We start from the raw sequence: 21,991 nt of genomic DNA, 5'->3' as shown, positions 1-21,991 counted from the left end.
ATTGAGCCACCCCGTAACAGTATAGCTATTATCATCTGAAGAGAGGGTGGCTGTCCCCAGTTCGCTGCCGGTTCAGTCCGCGCGCGAACTTCAAACTAAACGCATGTGTATAATGCGATCATCGCTTTACGGAGAAACTTTTGCGTGAACGACACGTTACGCTAAAATAAATGATATCTGTTTTTCTGAATAAAATACAATATTTTTAAGATGTGAAATGTTGTGACTGTAAATAGCGTCGCTCGATTGTGTTGTGAATTCGACAATGGTTTTTGAACTCGGTGTGCAGTGATTGCGGAATGAAAGGTTTGTTTATAATTAGGTAACTTTTGTCGGTTGGTTTTTTGTTGAAAAACTTAATGTAGCGTTTCGTTATTTCGATCTTTTTTTAAAAATAAAATGTAATTAAAATACTATCAAATAAATGGAATAGTTTTCTTATATATAATAGATACCTCAATTATTTTTATGATATATGTAATTCTCCAAACGTAAATAAAAAAAGTGATTCGTTTTAAAAATATAATAATGTTATAAACAATTATTTAAGTCAAATAGGTACAATGATTGCTTAGTAAAACTTTTATTTAGGCTTTTTAAATTGTTAAAGTCATAAGTTGTTCAATTTAAAAATAACATTTTAATAAAATGTCCATTTTCGGTGATTGTTCTTTAAAAGTAATGCAAAAAACACTTCTAAATGTAAATAATTTCATATATGTATATTAAAACAATTGATTATCAGTCTATCGTAAATAAATAAAATTCTTCATATCTGAATAAAATTATTTCGATGTATTTTTTGATTTAAGCACATGTAATCTATTTCTTTTTTTCGACTTATAATCGCATCATTAAAAAAAAAAAAACAAAATATTTCTGATTGGTTTGTCTCGTGGAAAATTTTCGTTTCGATTAAATTAATACAATTTTCCTGTTTTCCACGGCGCTGTTGTTGTCGTTGACACCTAACAGTTCGGATAACTTTGCCTCTCGTTAAGATTGGAACGTCTTTCCTGGTCGCGATTAAGCACACTTTGTGTACATTTTAAGTTCAATAGCTTCTTGCTCATCGATTTAATTAAAACAAACTGTTGAAATTATTTAAAAGCGTTTTAGTTAAATTATCACCGCTTAATGTTCATGTTGTTTATATCCATAGAATAAACAGTTCAGTATCTTCTCATGAATAACTCTTGACTAAGTTAATTCTTGATTATTGACGAGTTTAATAAGAAATTTCAATAATTATTATGGTCGAATTTGATCTTGACAAATACTAGTATAACGTAAATAATGCTACTTGATATCTTTTCGAATGCAAGGGTCCCTTGTTTATGTTTGTAAATCATCTCTTACTCAACGATAATTAAAACAAAACGTATGTTTCATATTTTTGCTTGTATTTTTCTTTGGAGTTATTTCATATACCAACTTTAGGAATAATTGAAATATTGTATATAAGAACAAAAATAATGATCATCGGAAAATATCGTAAGAAAACCTGTAATATCTTATGAAATCCGCAACCGTTATTGGAGTGGCTTAATTTGCCTCAGAAATATTGTCCAATGCTTAAACTGCCTAAAGTAAACGGTCAATGTTTGTGTTACTGCATGTCAATCATGAAAACAAAGACAGCAGAGATCACCAAAACGATTTGGCGACCTCTGATTTTTCACGTCAATCTTTTGTTTGAGTGGTCTATCTAATTTTAAGTGTGCAAATTTTTGTTATTGTCAGTAATAAATTAAGTTATGTTTCTAATTAGGTATCTCATTACATTTTCAATCTGCAAAGAAACAAAGCAATTTAATATAATAAATTTCTAAAGATTTCCAAAGCAACACATAAACAAAAATTAAAACTTTTTTTAAGAAAAAATTGAACAAGTTTTTTCAATATGGCGGCTATTAAGTAATTAATCTTGTTTAAATTAAAATATTAAGTAGAGAAGATTGTAACGGCAACAAAAAGTTTATGTTTTTAATAAATTTAGTGTTCGACTATGAGAGTAATGAGCCGAGATGGCCCAGAGGTTAGAACACGTGCATCTTAACCGATGATTTCGGGTTCAAACCCAGGCAAGAACCACTGAATTTTAATGTGCTTAATTTGTGTTTATAATTCATCTCGTGCTCGGCGGTAAAGGAAAACATCGTGAGGAAACCTGCATTTGTCTAATTTCAACGAAATTCTGCCACATGTGTATTCCACCAATACGCATTGGAGCCGCGTGGTGGAATACGCTCCATACCTTCTCCTCGAAGGGAGAGGAGGCCTTAGCCCAGCAGTGGCAAATTAACGGGCTGTTAATGTGAGAGTAAAGAGTTCATGAGGAATCAGTATATATTTGTTTGATGAAATTCTGCCATTTAGGTATGTGTCTACCAACACACTTTGTAGCAGTGTAGCTTAAAATTTTCTTATTCCTTAGCAAAAGAAAGTTAAAAACGTTTAATATGAATACTACTATGAAATAATACATAACGTTACAAATGACAATAATCCTTAAAAAAAAGAGATAATCTGTCCTTATTTTCATAAAATGTTCTAATTGTTATTGAGTTTTAATTAGTATTGAGTAAAGTAAGAAAGCAAAAACTCAAATACCGGTGTATTTAATTGGCCAGTTCTTCCGCCAGACAGAAGCTTCCGCCCTCCACGTTAACTAAATTAATTTTGAGTTAAGTTTACAAATATATCAAATTAGTATTTTCACTCACTCACGCACACTAAGATATCTTTTAAGCTCGAGCGACACACATACTAATGCACTCTTATAATAATTTAAAATGGAGGGGCGCGTCTTCGTGCGAGTATAGATTTATATTTAAGTAAGTCGGACGACGTACCATCAGCTTCGATAATAATTTTTATTTAAGGTATATTTAGTAGGTATTTTTTATTGTTTGAATATTTAAATAAAAACTAATAAAAAATAGTCATACTATTCAAATTGCAACAATGTATATTAGAAGTTGTATTCAATGGTGTATGACGTATACAAAAACTGAATTTGATATAAAAATGAAACAAAATATGATATGGAATTACATATATTTTTTTACGTCAACTATGTGTACACTAATAATAATTATCTCGTTGTTATATAATCTCGCTTATAAAGAGAGTAAAAATGCGTGGTTTTTTTTTTCTAACAAATTCAAAAGAGAAGAGCAATGGAGTATTTAGTATAATAGTATAAAAAAAATATATCCAGTGGCTGATCACTCTCTGATCGTGTCAAATTGTTGTTCTATAGGCCTATGCGAGAGGAGAGAGTACACCTGTATTTAGTAATTCTGCGCAGATGATTAATTGTTTTTAATTACGGGCTGACATTTGGTTAAAATTCAACAAAATTAATTTCCATCTATAATCTTTTTTGTGAGCTTAGAGATATTAATATTTTATTTTGGAAGAATTACTGTTAATTGCCTAGTATCTCGTTAGTCTAGTGGCTGGCTAATAATATCGCTGATCCTGACCGTTAGTGCAAAATACAAGAACAAGACCATTAAAAAAATTCGTTTTTTACCCAAGAAATTCGCTGTAGCAGCTTAGAGTCTGGGAATGGATAATGTTTACATTCTCGTGCCTCGAGAAGCATGTAAAGTGTTGGTCTTGAGCTGGAACTCTTTCAAAATCGACAGAATTACAGATTACCAAATTATTAGTTTGAAAAGTATTTAAACGAATTTGTATATTTCGTTAATAATAATTTGCCGGTTATTCTCTTTAGAACAGATAATCGAAATATTAAACTATTTATAACTACTTTTAGTTTTATGGTATTTCAATAACAACATTTCAATTTATATTAAAATTGTTATACTTAGCTAATATTAATAATTCTATTATTAATAAAATACCCGTTGTTAAATAGAAATTAGTTATGTAAATGTAAATCATTAAATTTTAAACAATCGTGTTATTAAATGACTTTTTGGGTGTACACAATTATTATTCATGTCACGAGCCTTGTTACGGAACGAAATATTCTCTTGTAAATTAACTATGTAGGACAACTTTTATATGAGGGTGTAAATTGGCGAATTTAAATTATACTGCGTTATACGAGTTTTTTTTAAATCTCAACTGGTATAATCGTCGGGATTGCATTCGTATCGTGGTAAATAACGAGTGACTGTACGATAGACGCGCTCTCTGATTTATTTTATGGTTCATGTTCTGTTTTATAATAAATCGTGGAAATATAGATTAATTGGTACCATAAAAATAGTGAATCTGCAAAGAGGTTTTCCGTTTTCGATAGCGATTAATTATTATTTTCAAATTAAAATTTGTCGAGTGCATTTAAGCAAATTAACGATAAAATTTATTCATTTAAGTATTTTCTAAAATTTGACGGTGTTTAAAATTACTGGCACTTAAAATAAACGTTCATGTCGCTATTTTTTTAATCGATGAGCTCAGTTCCATTTTTAAATTACGTTTTGAAGTCGGTTCAATTCAACAGCAACAGAGTCAACTCTCAGCCTGCCTCACATTTCACATTGCAGATTGTATATTTGTAACTCAATAACCTTCAAACGACGTCGTGGAACAGGATGTGGAATATTTCTTTGCTTTTTTCACGTTTTTATTACAAGTACACAAAGCAAAGGATGTTACTTGATAGTAATACCTACTGCGAATATAATACATTGTGAACAAGGATATAGAATAGTGATATAGAGAATAGAAAATAATTTAACCATTAAAAAATACATTACATTTCATAAATATACATAAATATAATTCAAATAATTTGAAGGTCAAAAATCTATATTGATAAATAAGTCGTATTTTGTGTGAATTAACTGAAATACCTACTAATCCAATATACATAAAATTTATATTAGAATTTGCAGCTCATTTCAGAGAAGGCTTAATTCGTAAGAAGTATTTAATTCATCCCAGACAATGTGTAGAGACGTTTTTGCTTATATTATAATGAATATTATTGTTTAGTTATGGTATGAATTAATTTGCCTTCACTATTTATTGATTTGCCTTAATGTTGTCTGGCAGAGATTAACTACTAATTTTCTTACCGGATCTTCTTGAAAAACTAAATTCCAAACTGCCATTGCTACCAAGGATTATATTTAATATGTAAAATGAAAAAGTTTTAATTTTGAGAATGCCAAACTACAATAATTTCGTTCAATAATATATTTGTTAAATAGATTAAAAAATATGTTTATTATACAGGTTACGAGATACAATGCGTCATCGGCATCACATTAGCAGTTGGCCTGGCGGCTAGTTCTGGGGACAAGCGACCACAGTTCGTAGTTGAGCCGCCGTCACGAGTGTTATGGCCAGCGACACGTGGTGCATATGCGGCTTGTCGCGCAACTGGTCACCCTACACCTGACGTTCATTGGGTCACTGCAGAGGGCCAAGTGATCACGACGATACCTGGATTGAGGTACTTAATAATTTAAATAAATATAGTTTTGCAAAAATCCATATATTCTACAGCTAATAATTGCCATCCTAATTTTTATACAGAATACTATATCGCGGCGCTTTCGCAATTCTCGCAGTTCCTTTAACCAATTTCCGAACGAAAAAAAAAACGTACACGTAAAACGAAAACATCAGTAACTGGTTTATTTTATTCATAATATAAAAATCTGGATAAAAGTATTTTACCGAGACTATTTGTAATATTCGAGAATGATCTACATTTAACTTTTAATTGATACGAAGTTTTTAATTGTGTTTTTATTTATATCTGCAGAGATTTTTTTTTAATTAACGTAATATTTTTACATATAAAAAAAATTATGGATATCAATTGGTTCATTTAAAACAATATCGTAGAAATTTCGTAGAACTTCGTAGCATTTCCGTAGTAGTTCTACGATTAATATCCTGTGTACTTTAGTCATTTATTTATATATTAACTAAATAGCTTCGAAACTAAATTCCATTGTACGTTATTTTAGAGATCCCAAATATAATGTATGGTAATTTGTTTTAAACTTGGTAAGTTACGGACGTTATGTACAAATCGATCTTTGAATAAGTTTGGTATCGCAATCTATTGTATACGTAAACGATTGACTGATATTTTGATTACTTCGGTATAGTCGAGAGAAATCCTTCGAAGGATACAATCAATAAAGTGTTTAAACTTTTCACATATTTTAGTAGCAATATGGATTTATGTCAATGGACTAAAGATATAAATGGACTATAAAGCAAATTTTTTGAATATTTCTTTTTTTTTCAAAGTCATTGCGTGTTGAGTGAACTTTTTACATAGAATAATTTTTATCTATAAGTATATTGCTGTTAGTAATATTCATTTTCTTTTAAGTAAAAGGGAATATCTTTGTATATGAAGGAAGGTTACATAAATAAATTTCCTAGCATTTTACCCTAAAATTAAACTTTTCTAAAATTATATATTTTAATATATATATATAGGTATAAATACTTCACACAATAATCTAATCTAACCACAGGGACAAGGGACATAACATCTTAGATTAGAGTTACATTTAAAAAATTTAAGAGATGTTTAATAAAACTCTTAGAGTGCCAATATACATTGCTGGTGGGAACAAATTACCATCAAGTATCACGTTTGCAAGTCTGCGTTCCCTTTTTAAATTATAATATATTTTTTATTTTTTATTATTCAAGTCATTTATAAAATACTAGGTGTAGGTGTTTCCCAAAACATACAACAATATTACGATAAGTAGTATGTACATGTATAAGATGTTTTTACTGAAAAAGCAGTGTAACATAATATATAAATTCTAGCCTATTGATTGGGTCTTTATTAATATCTTAAAGATAAATAGATTTGTTTTTGTTTGTTTGAACGTTCTAATCTCAGGGCCTATCAGAATTAATAACAGAATTTTCGTTTATATAGTTTACTTCAGAAACATTGTAGGTAAAAATAACAGAAGATCCATTACACTTTTAATTATTTCCTTCATAGACCGACGACCATTATAGCTTATAGCATATGACGACCTCCGTGGTCGAGTAGTGTGTACACCGGTTTTCATGGGTACGCCACTCCGAGGTCCCGGGTTCGATTCCCGGCCGAGTCGATGTAGAAAAAGTTCATTAGTTTTCTATGTTGTCTTGGGTCTGGGTGTTTGTGGTATCGTCGTTACTTCTGATTTCCATAACACAAGTGCTTTAGCTACTTACATTGGGATCAGAGTAATGTATGTGATGTTGTCCAATATTTATTTATATACCACAAGCATGGAACCACCATTTCACCCCTATAAAAACATTGATTGATTTCATATACAAACTTCCATCCTTCTTTTCACACCCTTGAGGTATAATTTCCTTAATAAAAACCTATGTCCTTCCCCGGAACTCAAACTATCTCCATACTAAATTTCATCTAAACCGGTTCAGTGGTTTAAGCGCGAAGAGATGCAGACAGATTTATAATATTTTGGATTATTTTCTACAGGAATTTTCTATATACAAACAATGTTTATATGGACGATTTGCTTCCAGAAACTTTTATTCGAAGTTCCAATATAAAATGGATAAGGTTTAGTTACTTATCGTTTCATATTTAAGTTTTGCTTTGTTGTGGCCGCAGTTGTTCGTACTCGTACCTATAGAGAATTTAAAACTTGCTTTACGTGTACACCAGAGTTAGTTGAATATTCTGAATATTGATTACACATGACGTAACATAGATAAACCTTTTACATTATTATCATCGTTTGAACAATTATCCATATTATATTGCTTTAGTACGATTACGACTACTATACTACGATAAGGTATTTTAATAAAAAAAACACTTTTTTTAAATTATTAATTCTACATGCATTTTCGTTTTAGGCAACCCTCGTTGATTATAATAGGATACTTCGCTTGACAAAAACAGTAATTAACAATATAATAAAACATTATTTTATATAATTTTATGTTTATTATAATGATGTAAAACATTGAATAAGATAATTAAGCAAATAAAAATAACGAAAACATATTTGGTAAAGTTTTCTTCTGTTATTTTATATCATCGAATCGAATTTAAATAAACTGTTGAGTAATACTGCTGTATTTTTTATCAGTAAATATTATATTATACAATAATTAAACATTAATATCAGAAAATAAGCTCTCGCAGTGAGAAGTTAAAGAAGATTAAATTTTTTTTTTTCATATTATCCGAAGTAAATCCGAGTCAATTAAATACTTTTGCTGCTATATGGGATATCTCATCGCAAACTTTAAGCAAACTATTCCCAGTCCCGAATGATATGTGGCATAACTAATTCGACTTTCCCGGTCGCCGCTAATAAATTGGCTGGGTTTCCGATCAGATTCTACGACGACGTGTTTCCATTGTGCACGGAAGTAACGTACGTGATTTTATTGAAGAATTATGTCTGAATTCAGATGTATTTCATATTTAGTCTTTTTACCTAACACCTGTCTTATCCCTCCTCACACGCAGAGAAAGCCACAGTTGGACATTGATGTTCACTAATGAGAAATATAATATAATAATATAAAATATTATTGAGCGAATTTAGTGACTCAACAGTCAATTGTCATAATTAACGAGTTGATACAGCATCCATTAACATGAAGGTTACATTATGATTTTACAACTAATTAAAACCTTCTTCATTGAACATGAAGTAATTTTTTTTTTCATATATGGCTGGCAACTACTTAAATAGTACTGTAAGAATTATTAACCTTTATAAATTATTCCTTACATAGACCATGCGCTACCTTTGGAGCTAAGAAGTTATGTCCCTCGTGTCTGCAATGAGTGATGCTTGCCTTGACTATGTCAATATTTATTATTTAAAAAAAAATGTACATAATTTATTTAAGACAGATAAATATTATGGCCATCTAGTAGTGTATACTTATTTCGGAAGAAAATAACGATGGTGAGAACTCCAAGCTTTCAAAAAGGAGATAATTTTTCCCGAAAATAAAAACCACGAGGATAGGAAACTTTAGCCCAACTGTGGGCCATTTGTGGACTGATGTGAATTAAAATGGTGCTTGCCTTTAGATTTAAATTGACGTTTCATAATTAGCGAAACTATAATTCATTTTAATGGATCTTTCTTTAAACTCTGAAAGTAGGGAATAATATTTTTACATTTTCCTCTTTCAAATGTAACAGCTTACTTTGTAATAAAACTGTAGAGTGGGTATGAAATAAACGATTATAGTGACAGTTGACTTACGGCACGTGTTCCAAGACAAATGACCGAGGCACGTGCTCAACGTTTTTCTTCACCTGACAGTTTATGGAATTGAAAATGTGTCCATGTCACCACTTCGCTAAAAAAAAAACGGGAATAAACCTGGCTGGATATATTTTAAATGAAAATAAAATCTTGTCTATGAAGATACATTTATTTTTTGGATACGTTGAATATTGTGCTTTTAATTACGATGTTTGATTTCTTATTGCATAGGTAGGCGGCCGGTCAAATGGGATACCTGATAATAAGTGGTACCACCGTCCGTAGACATTGTCGTAAGGAATTTAACCCATTCCTTACATCAATAAATTATATTCCTTGGTTCTGTAGTTACACTAGCTAACTCACATTTTTAACCACTACCAGATGAGCTTGTACAAAGTCACCACCACCAATAAAGCAAGTAAATTTATCTAAAAAAATATATATGTTAATTTTTTCAAGGCGAAATTTTTGTGTAAATATGTTGAAAGCTTAATATTTATTACAAAGAATTTTATGTTACAATAATAGTAGTCGATAAAACTAAGTTATGCTTTGTGAAGTCTATCAGCGATAGCACCATATCATTATAACAAAGGGATACAAAACAGTACAAACTGCATACAGATTATGAAAGCGAACATAGAACTAAAGTACATCACAATATGTCTCATTTTAGTGTATACGTGTTTAGTTTGAATTACTTCAAGACTGACGTAAGCTTTAGCACCGCGTTGTTGACTCTCCAAGTTGAAGTAAACTTTGGACACCTCGCCACTAAACATACATAAGGACAAGTACAGACTTAACTTTTCTCTTGAGATTTTACTCCCGGACTATGCTGTCAGAACTTTAGTCGTACTATGTAAATCAAGAAAAATAAACTATGCTTAAATTCGAACACAGACGCAGGCCATTGATCAAGTATGTATACCTAAATAATTGAGACTAACGGTAATATTTTAACAATATTCTTAAGTTTTCATTGCTTTATTTTACGACTTAATGGAGGGAAGGGCTAATTAAGAAGTACCACTTAAAGATCGTTCCAAGACTTTTAACGACGGTTTGGTAACTTTGTAATCAATACCATTCTAACGAGAACGATCGTTACTGGTCCAAGGACTGTCTTGTATCAATGTTCGAACCAAAGTTTTGATGTTCGTCGTCAATAAAATTGTCCTCCGCCTTAATTAATGTATATAAATTATTTTGATTCTTTGTATTTTATTTACTACAACGATTTAATTAAATATTTTTTTAAAGAAAGTGAATCAAGAATAATCACTTCAGACTTACAATTTTAATGATCAGTACAACTATTGGCTTTAAGGATATGACGCCTTAGTTTCCAAGGTTTGTGGTGCATTATTGGTATTATAACAAATGTCTAATATGTCTATACTATACTAGACTATACCAATGATCAAGTGAGTATTGGCGCCCACTTGATTAGTTGGCCCATTAGCCAGCCCACCAAACCCAAAGGACAAAAGAAAAAAATAAACATATAATATATATCGATTCGCAGTAATATACTGAATACTTTTTTAAAAATATTTATTTGTATTAAAAAATTAGTGGAATTTATTGACGGATAGAATATGACTATGAAAATCTATTGATTTATGGATCAATATAGGTTATATTTTTAAAGAATATTAACATGATATTCTCATTCACAGACATGTACTTAGCGATGGTCGGTTGGTGGTGGGAGCGAGACGGTCGCTGGTCGACGCGGGGGGAGGTGGCAACAGTGCTATACTACGCTGCAAAGCTTCAAATCGTGCAGGTGTTACGTTGTCAAGACCGATGCTCCTTCAACCAGGTATTTGGATTGAATTATTTTTATTATACATATAACACGCCGATTTTTTTTTTAAATAGATAAATTGAAATAGGCGAGCGAAGGTGACACTTATAAGGTATTTAGGGCATAGATACTGACACTCAAAGTGTAAAACATTTCTTACATCGCCAATCGTCGCCAACTAAGGGATCTACCTTTTTTGTCCATTGTGCCTGGATCTATAATGACTGACTCTACGTTCAAACAGCAACCAGTATTAGTCGAATAAAGTATAATGGTGAGTGATACCTATCGAGAAGGGATCTCTGGAGGACGACCTTAAAATTATATTTATGTATTTTCATCGTGATATATATAATTCAGACGCCTGTGTGCGTGTCTAAATGGCTTGATTGATTTGAGTTTTAGTTTAGTGTGCGTCATATATAAAGTAACAGATAGTATCTCTTTTGTTATACAAGATGCTGACTGTACTTAGATCACCTGCATGGTTATATACTTTAACCCATTAGGTGACATTCAGTTTTTTTCTTAGATTTCTCATACGAAACCTCCTAATCTTCACATGCAGTATTTTCCTTCACCACCGATCACAAGTTTAGTTATAAAACCAAATGAAGCACATTAAAATTATACGGTTTCACCCGAATTTGTATCCGTACTTCGGTTAAGATGCACAGGTTTAAGCAACTGTGCTATCTCGGTTCAAAAATTTAAAAAAAAACATCACCAAAGTTACATGTAAATGAATTTTAAAAACTAGCTTAAATTGTTTCATCATTATACTTTTCTTAAGTTTAAAATTTAACCAGAATTAACTAGTTAACTTCATTTATGTTGTTAATCCAGTTTCTGTCATCCTATTATCTAGACCGGGCCGCCCGGAGTAATCATGTTAAAAGACTATCTTATTTCTGGAATGTTCTACATTGAGCTGTAAATTAATTATGTTATACGATGCAGTTATAAATCATCTATCTATTTTCTTTTTAGGTGCTCTTAGTTACTTTATTTACGTACTATTTTATTAGTTAAGTTATAAATGTAATTGCTATAATCACTCGATGGAATATTTTTTTTATTATATCTTAAGTAATTTCAGCTAAAGCGACCATTTACAAGAGAGACTAGTCGTTTACACAGTGATATTGTAAAGCAAAAGTTTGTGCGTAAACATAAGTTCTATCTGGTCCTTGTAATTCAATGTGATAACAAATCTCACATTAGTGGAAAGAGTTCAGGCGTTGCTTTTACGTGCTGTTTGATAAATGGGAGTGGAAACTAACAACTTCCACACTGCGAGTTGCTACTGAGTAATTCCCGATATAAAGTTATTCGGGATCATCGATCTTGGGTTCTTTAGCCATAGCCGGTTAAATTGAATTTGAGATTTTGAGTTATTTTAATTTTCTTTTAAGTTTGCTCAAAATTCTTGACTAACGAGGTAGACAATTTTTTATCACATATATTACTTTATGAAAAAATAATAATACGTGATTACTTTTGATATATTATTATGACGTAGTAGCGTTCGTATATACTTTTTGCAATATGATATGAAAACTAAGAGTTAAATAATGAAAATATGAATTACTGCGATTTCAAAATTATGTTAATTAAATTTTGAAAACATTTGATCGAATATAAAGACCCTTCGTATATTGGGTATATGTAAATGTTTAGTTTTACGCTTGAAATACAATGATAATAACCGCACCGTAAACAACAGATTGTATAATAAACAGATGTACTGGGAAGAGGGCAAAACAAATTACAACTTTGAGTCGAGTTGAACCAATTAACTTTCCGTTACAGCGAGGGAAATATGAAATAAAATGAAAAACAGCCCACGGCCGTCCGAGTTTTTACACTGGAAAACTTTTAATTAAGGGATTAAAAATGACATTAGAGCGAGTTTGGAACACGGTAAGTTTCCTTTTGTTCGTCGGATGTTTTCAAGAAAAATTCTACAGCGGTAACAATATTACCTAAACGTTGAGCTCCGAGGCTCTATTTCCAGTTTATCTTATTAAAACTTGCCTCTCCGAAAACTATTACACGTAAATCGAGTATTATAACGTTGCTGTACTATTAGATACTCAATTTTGTTCGACCACGGCTGACGAGAGATAGAATTAAAAATGACTTGAGCCATTTTCATTATATTTTACTTTGCAAGTTATCTGTGCGTTAGTTTTATATAATCGATCGAACTTGATATCAGAAATTTGAGTAGTTCTATTTCGTATCGCAAGTGAGTAAAATCTTCAATCAAATCAAATTCCTTCATTTAATTTAAAAGCTTACTTATCGAAGAAATAATAAGAAAGAAATTTACCTAACCTGAGAAGAACCAGCAAAATGAAACTCAGTGGGTTTTTTTTCACATTTGTGATTGTTTATATGTAATCAATATCACTAAGAAATAGCAAGGAGACGATCGTTTCATTCCTTAGGTGTTAAACTATTAACAATAAACTCACTAATTGTATTAACCTTATATAAGATTTTAAATTAACATGGTTATTTTTATTACTAACAGTATTTAAAAAAATATCTACGAATGTCTTGTTCACGAGACTGTCTCGTGAACAAGACATTCGTAGATAATGTCGAAATATCGAGTTCCACCAAATAATAATAAAAAACCTGGTAAATATCCCATTTTAAATACTGTTTGTATTAACCTTTTACACAAAAGTATCTTTTTTCCTTTAAATATTGTAGTAACAGTGATTTTTAAGGAAAGATGAATATTTTTTTCAAAATTAGAATCAAATAATATATTTTCTCTTCACTATAAGCCATGTTTACAAAAGAGCTAAACAAAAATACAGAAGCAACAAACAATTTATGCGAATATTAAAATACAAGAGCGATGGCAAGGCAAGACATCGTTAGCATTCCCTTGTTGACATGTGCCGCAACGTTCAAGAAAAATAAACGATTTTGAAAAATACAAGTACACTAATCAACTTGATAAATATTCGAACATTGTAACTTTTTTCTGTCCGCGGTTTTGCTTACGTTTGTGGGCAAGGAGGTTGTTAGGTTACCTTTATTATTTTTGTACGCCTACGTACGGACTACCGTACGTATTAACGTATGCATCTTGAAATGATTAGTTGAACACTTACGACGTCACTGCGTAAAGAACAAAATTATTTTTGCATTTTTAATATTAGTTAGGGTGTGTTATAATAATTAAACTAAGTTCAAAAACTAAACCCGACAATTAAATATTCTCATCTGAAATCGTTATGTAAAAACTGTTTAATACTTATAGTATTATGTAAACATTTTATACGTAATATATTTAATTGTATTGAATACATACTCATAGTGATGTGGCGATGATAGCAGTGGTCACATATCACTCTGCCTAAAATCATATTCGCTTTCTACGAAATTAATTATAACACGCTTAATGCAACTTTTAATTAGAAGACAATGAAAAAGAATCAATTAACAAACAGCGGAGAAAGAAAATATCTTTTATTATGAAAACAAAATAAAAGAATCACAACAAGGTAATTTAATTATAGTATACATATACCTTTATCGGAAATGGAGGAACGAAGTTTATTGTTTACGTTTTAAATAGGTTTTTTTTTTATTTTCTTTTTATTCAAACATTTAGTACACGTTAAGTCTTACAAATACATTCAAAGCTACTATTATATTAATACATCGACGTCGAGGATAATCCTTGCGCGGTAGAGGCACCATTTTAGTGTTTTGGCGGGAAATACGTAGTGGTTATATAGTCTATGGACTGTCACGGGAATTTGTGTAATGCGTAATAAACAATATGGCGGAATGCTGGATCGAAGTGAATCCTTGAAAAAGTGAATATTAAATAATGTTGTTAAGTGGAGTTATATCGGTGTCACGAATTCATTACTCGATTGTTTGATTTATGTTAATACTAGTAATTGTGAAGTAATAATTGTAAATTGAATAAGCAATGTGAAACTTCGATTAAATTGTACGAATTTGCAGTTAATACTTTGAGATTACATTAAACCTGATGACTCTCACAAGACCTATAGCCACGTATGATGATGTCGAGGATATATATACATTTTTTTTCCTTTGTGAGTCAATCACGTGATAACTTCTGAACGTATCGGTGTGTCTATACTCATAACGTTCAGAAGTTATTACGATTCCGCGTCGATTGGTCCTACGACCAATTGACGGAATCGTCCGTAGATTGGCTTGCAAGATCCTCGCTGAATCCCACGCCGCTGCAGATTTTAATGGGTGGTTAATCACTTTCTATCAGTTGAGACTCCTGGTCGTTCGCCACCTATGCTATAGAAAATCCTTACTTATTTTTTTATTTGATGCCCAACGAGGTGATTGTTGATGTTCAGTAATAAGATAAAATATAAAACGCCAAAATGTATTAAAGTAGAATGTAAAAAAGGCACGGGCATCTGTGAGCCCGTGGATGTTGTTAACTTATAATAATAAAAATAAAAAATAACTTTCATGGTGATAATAAAGAAGAATGGGATATATGTGGAGAACAAAAGCAGAGAAATGAACTAGCACAATTACGAACTAGTAAAATGGTACTCAAGGATAATGATGGGAGGGAGGATGATCTGCTTAAGGGATGGAGAAAACAGCAGTCGTCAAAATAAGTGGAGGAAATTAGACGCCTATGCCACAATAAAACCTGAGCTGATTGCTAATAATAATACCTAATATATATTACATATAAATAAATAGAACTCTGTTCACATCAGGTTACAGGAAATAAAAGATATTTTTATGTTATTTTATTTAAATAAAGTACATAGAACAAAAATTTTCATCAGACAAAAAGGTCAGTTTCGAGGCCAATTAGTTTCAAAGAGATAAGCCATTATATATATATAAAATAAAAATATATTGTATTCTATCCATCCCGACGCCGCACGGGTAGAATATTTGTAAAACGGATATATTGAAGGTCAAATATTAATTTGTATTTATTAAGAAGAAGAAATATTTACAACATTCAAATCACAACATAATTATTATATATAACAATAGCTGATCCTGCGATCATAAATTTACCTAACGGGTATAAACTGTCACTCCCCCCTCCCATTTTACGCCCTCGAGGAGTGAAACTAAACTGTCTCCATATTCATTCATCTAAATCGGTTCAGTTGATTTAAGCGTAATGAGGTAACAGACAGAGTTATTTTCGCATTTATAATATTCATATAGATTCAGCTGACTACAATAACAAATTAATATAAAGAATATCTTCATGATATGAGATGAAAATTAAAAAGAACCAATTACATTACTACGATGAGGTATTAGGAATATTATGAAAAAATGTTTTTGTTACAATTACATTTCTCTGATGTAATTGGAAAATTTTGATTAAAGATTAAAGGACTTTGTCTCAGTCACGAAATGTAACCTTCTTGTAAGTAAGGGTTGCTTTCTTTATTGAAAATGAAAACAATTTTGTCATAAAGTCCTTTTCGCAGCCACAGTTTTTTCATAAAACTCCAATCTTGTATAAAAAAATTGGCTTTTAAGCAATTACTTAATATTACTTTAGCTTTTTATTTCGTAAAGTTTTACTAAGCTTATAACGATGGGTGTATTTTTTTAGTCATTTTATTTGAAGTCATATTTAATATAAATAATAATAAATAAATAAATATTGGACAACACCACATACATTACTCTGATCCCAATGTAAGTAGCTAAAGCACTTGTGTTATGGAAATCAGAAGTAACGACGGTACCACAGACACCCAGACCCAAGACAACATAGAAAACTAATGAACTTTTTCTACATCGACTCGGCCGGGAATCGAACCCGGGACCTCAGAGTGGCGTACCCATGAAAGCCGGTGTATGAAAACCGGCATTTGGCGACCACGGAGGTCGTCAAATGCCTTTTACCTTTATTTACTGTGTTAATTTAAGTGGTAGGTGAGCAAGCTCTTCTGGGTAGTTACCACCCACTCATTGGATGTTTTGCTGCTAAACAGCAATACTTAGGTTTGAATGGGGAGTGAGCCAGAGTAACTTAAGGCGGAAGTGACATAACATCTTAGCTTCAACACAAGGTTGGTGGCGCATTAGCGATTTTAGGAATGGTTAATTTTTTTACAGCGCCAATGTCTGTGGGCATATGTCTTACTACCAGGTGGCCTATTTGCTCGAACGCAGTCATTTTGTTGCAAATAAAAAATTAAGTATGACAGCAATGGAAGTTCACTTATTATCAAACTCCTTTCAACGGTGACTTAATATGAGTAATCTGATGAAATATATTAAGATTTAAAAAACAAGAAAGAGAGTCGTACGGCCTGGAGGCGGCTTAACGCTTTTTCCTTACGTGACGTTTTCTGCCAGTTCACTCTACCTTAAGCCGCGTTCAAGTATTTCGTTCCAAAATATAGAAAATAAAAATTACAGCACATATTCTACCCACTAGTTATTGAACAGATATAATGTTATCTTATGATGATAGATACTCAAATTATTATTTTGTGTGTGCATAATTCAAGCACTATGTTTTTGGTAACAATTCTGGCAAAAAAATTTGATTGAAATCATACAATAAAGTATATTGTTTCTTTTTTAATTACAATTCAATTTTTAGCCTTGTGTTCTTTTTTAGTCGTAATTTCAGACACAAATCTCTAAAGATTTTTTTTTTAATTTTGTTGCGAAAACTCTGACGACAGTATTTAATTGCAAAATTTCGTTTGGATTTTTTTTTAGTGTAATGCATAATCGTGAGAAATTGATAACAAAATCAATCAATTTGTCTTTTTAGATAATTTAATCAAGGTATTTACGCATTTAATGGAAAAGTTACATTATAAATATAAAAACTAACAATGTCATTTCTCAGCGCATAATAAAGCTAATACTGAAAAGGCTAGACAAACGAAGCGAGCTCTACCACAATTTTTACTGCATTTCTGATATTTAATTTTATTCAATTGCTTGTTATATTTGTAAGATTGAAGAATAACAGGATAACTAAAATATATTTTAACAAGATTGTTAATACAATTCTTGAATACTCCGTAAAGACCGTTAAGAAAAATAATTAGTTTTAAATAAAATAACAAAATATACCAGGGATAAAGGAATACGTGATGTCATGTACTTAATTTGCAATTGGTATTTATTTATCTTGTATTTGGCATTGAAGGTAATTCTTCTAAGAAAACTACTGGAGCAGTGCATTTAGTCTTATTTTTTCTTCCTCGTTTTGGAATATTTTACTTTTAGTTATGAAAAATGAGAATAAAAATGTTTAAATTAATCTAAACGATCACAATATAGGCGAATGCTCCAAGTGGGAGACAAACCCAAATCATTTGGAGCATAATCTAAAATTATCATTCTCCGCAAATAAAAATTAATCGCTTTACAATCTGAGATAAATCTTCTGGAAAATGTTTATTTACAACACTCACACACAAAAATAATAGAGTTTTATACGATAATTTTAATATTAAATAAAGTTAAAGCAAGGAAAATAAAAGAGAAAGAATAATAATTTCGGAATTTTTAAGCAATTCTGACTTTGATTATTTTTTGTCATATATTATGGCAAATATGAGGTCGTTTTTAGTATGCCACTGACTTTTTCCAAAGTTCTCATTCCTCTGCATAATATGACTAATTCTTTTTTTCCAATAAGTTCATGGCGTAATCTTAATATTTTATTTAAAGTAAATTATAATCATAGAATTAGTTACGTATTTTTTTTTTGAAATTATATAAAAATATTAACTCAGACAAATTGTGGGCCCACATGTAACTTGGTACAAACAGCAATACTTAGTATGTTGTGTTTCAGTTTGAAGGGTGAGTAAGTTAGTTTAACTACAGGCACAAGGGACATAATATCATAGTTCTCAAGGTTGGTAGTGCATTGGCGATGTAAGGAATGGTTAATATTTCTAACAGCGCCAATGTCCAAGATTGTTCGGTATAACACTCGTAAATAAATCTATACGTAACCTTTAATAAAATAAGTAACTGTAATAAAGTAGATCGGTTTATTATTAAATTATATAAATACTAAATGAAGTAAGACAGTTTTTTCTTACGTATCAAAATAATACTTATTTTCGTTCGTATTCTATGCGATCCTGTAGCCGTCGTCCATGAGAGCAAAAAAAAATATATGCTATAGTCCCATCAACGTATAATTGATAATTAATGGGAATTAATTTATGATTGATAAAAAGTGTCCAAATTTCTAGAACATGTTAAAAAAATATTACGGGGTTTCAATTCGAGACAGCTAAATTTCACTTGCAGAACATCGTGCGGAATGCATGCATGCTGCATGTTTTAGGTGAAAAGCATTAACAAGTTCTATCATCACGTATTGGAGCAGCGTGATGGTATAAGCTCCAAATCAAAGTAAAATAGGCTTAAGTTCAAATAGACATCTTTCGGCTGTTAGGATTTTCATATACGACTCCATTATAGTTTTATTACCAGTCTTTAATAGGTAATGCAGAATTAATATATATGTCGGAGGAGCAGGATGCCGAACAGTTGAGTTCGGGGATTGATCCGACATTTGTGAGACTATGTGGGTGTGCAATGGAGATATTCACAAAATAAAACGTATTTAATATCATCTAATCACTGTATTAATTGATTCAATAATCGTACACCACAATAATATCAAAGGATTACAATAATTCATCTCGATTAAGAGCAAATGGGTTTGCAAGCAACCATCGCATTCGAATCGCCTGTCAAAACATAACGACTCGCGTTGCCATGACACTTACAACTCCATTCGAGTGACCCGCTCTTAAAAGTAAATCAGCCATCAAACATTATTGCCAACTACGCGATTCATTAATTATCCAAATCAACAACCAAAGTAACCACGCTCCGATATATACATATTTGTTATTTATTCGGATGTATGGCGAATTACCGTCTTGTCTATCATTTTGTCTTAGTGGAAGACAGCGTGCTCTCACATTTGGTTCGTCAGCTGACTCCCGCGAAGATTGGAGGGTCTGTGGTGCTTCGGTGTGAAGTATCGCCACAATTTGGTCTGGCTGACATCACGTGGTTACAGGATGGTCTGCCCTTGTCATCAGGGTATATGGGAGCAGGTAACTCTATAAATCCCATATTTACGTTTTTTTTTTTATTGCCTTTTCTCTATCTAAGATTTGTTTTGTATAAGTGCAATTAATTCTTATTTCGTGTTATAAATTAGATTATAGATTTAGATAAATTTTATAATATGAATTTCTTACTAGCATGCTCATTGAATTTCATAATATCTTCAGTTAGTTTATGACAACATCAAGTGTAAACTGTCGGCAATTGTTTTAGAAACACGTTGGGTGTCCGGAGCCGGCGGCTTGTTACTTGGCTCAGATTTGACACAGGCCGATATACAAGCGGAATATTCGTGTTTGGCGCTCGACACGCCCAGTCCGCCGTTGAAGTTAACAACAGATGGTAACTCCAATAGTTTACTACATTCTGTTCAGCTCAAGACGTAGTTCTATACATTATAAATCCATCAGTGGTTTGAATAGAAAACAAAAAGGATATATTATGATTATACTTCCATATAAACGTACTACTAATTTGTATTGCCATATTACTTTAAAGAATTATTTCTTTGCGACAGGAGTCATTTAATACTTTGTAAAATGTTTATAATCTTAATAAGCGTCCCCTTAAACCTCATATAAAATCTGAATGACTTAGCCTTAAATAGATGCATATCGATGTCGGCATTTTACGTAATCATTATTAAGCTTATGGTTAGGATTTAAAAATATTGAATAAATCGAAACAAATATCATCTTCGTACTATTTAATAATAATAATTAATGGATGTGATCTATTGATTTGAACAAGTACATTGAAATACAACATGAAAGTGTAACAGCAGCTGTGTTTCAAGAAAAAATAGTAGTCAATAGTTGTATAGTCTGAATTTTTTTTTAGTTTCTATATAGGAATGCTTTTGAATGAGTTTTAAAATCACACTCTCATAGATCAAGAAATCGCGGTATGCTTTTTATCACAAACAAATAGACGAAGTTGGACTTATAAGCTAATTAAGTAATCGAAAGATGCTTGTTATTGTAAATATACTTTATATGACATTAATAGTGATAATGTAATATCATTTAAATGCATTTAGTCCAACTTGTTATTCGGATTATTTTTCGATGCACTGTTTAATATTATTAAATGTTAAACGCGTTAAAGCTGTCAACCGAAATTATTCTCCTGCCATTAATTTCATTATTTGCATACTTAACATTTTGATATTCAGTTTCATGATAAATAGTCAGCACAGCAACAACTGTATTCAACAAAATGGTTTATGTTTAATAAATATTATGGATATATATTTATAGCATACATATTTGATCTTATTCATGTTTGTACAGATAGCAGTTGGTTAGAAAATATTGAAGTTAATTCAATCGAAGCTCGCACAGGGGACACAGTTTTACTACCGTGTATATTAAGACATATCAACAAGCATACTATTACGTAAGTATAAGTAATTATTAAAGTTAGTCAAACTTTAATTAAAAAAACTAGTATCTGTTATATTAAAAGGGACGATTTATTATAAGATTTGTCATAAACTACAGTCATAATATTAAGTATTAATGTCCAAATTTCTCACGGAAATTATCGTCAGTTGGCAGCGACAGGAAGCAAATGGTGTATGGGTGTCTGCGGGCGAAGGGGTTGTGCGCGGAGGAACACTCGTATTGCCGAGCGTACGTACGCACCACGCGGTACGTTACGCTTGCTCACAGGGGACGGAGACGTCCCCACGTGTGATTGTACGACTAGTAGTGTATGAACCCTTGACGGTTATTGTTACACCTAATCCTATGGTAAGTGATATTATTTTGGGGGTTTCCATTCTCTTTTTATTACTCGTATA

General features: G+C 31.3%; 1 protein-coding gene across 1 annotated transcript in view; it reads left to right on the top strand.

Moving 5' to 3' along the window:
- Positions 1-234: 234 nt before the first annotated feature.
- Positions 235-21,991, top strand: part of LOC125065700 (Down syndrome cell adhesion molecule-like protein Dscam2) — a 46,616-nt gene continuing 24,859 nt past the window's right edge. The window contains exons 1-7 of the mRNA XM_047673472.1: positions 235-306; positions 5,221-5,440; positions 10,916-11,061; positions 20,016-20,174; positions 20,401-20,529; positions 21,480-21,585; positions 21,740-21,941. Of these exons, the coding sequence (XP_047529428.1) occupies positions 300-306; positions 5,221-5,440; positions 10,916-11,061; positions 20,016-20,174; positions 20,401-20,529; positions 21,480-21,585; positions 21,740-21,941 (969 nt within the window). The 5' untranslated portion in view covers positions 235-299. The remainder of the gene's footprint in view (positions 307-5,220; positions 5,441-10,915; positions 11,062-20,015; positions 20,175-20,400; positions 20,530-21,479; positions 21,586-21,739; positions 21,942-21,991) is intronic.

Source organism: Vanessa atalanta, chromosome 8 (genome assembly GCF_905147765.1).
Source record: "Vanessa atalanta chromosome 8, ilVanAtal1.2, whole genome shotgun sequence".
In the NCBI taxonomy this organism is placed as follows: domain Eukaryota; kingdom Metazoa; phylum Arthropoda; class Insecta; order Lepidoptera; family Nymphalidae; genus Vanessa; species Vanessa atalanta.
This window is presented reverse-complemented; position numbering and strand designations above follow the sequence as displayed.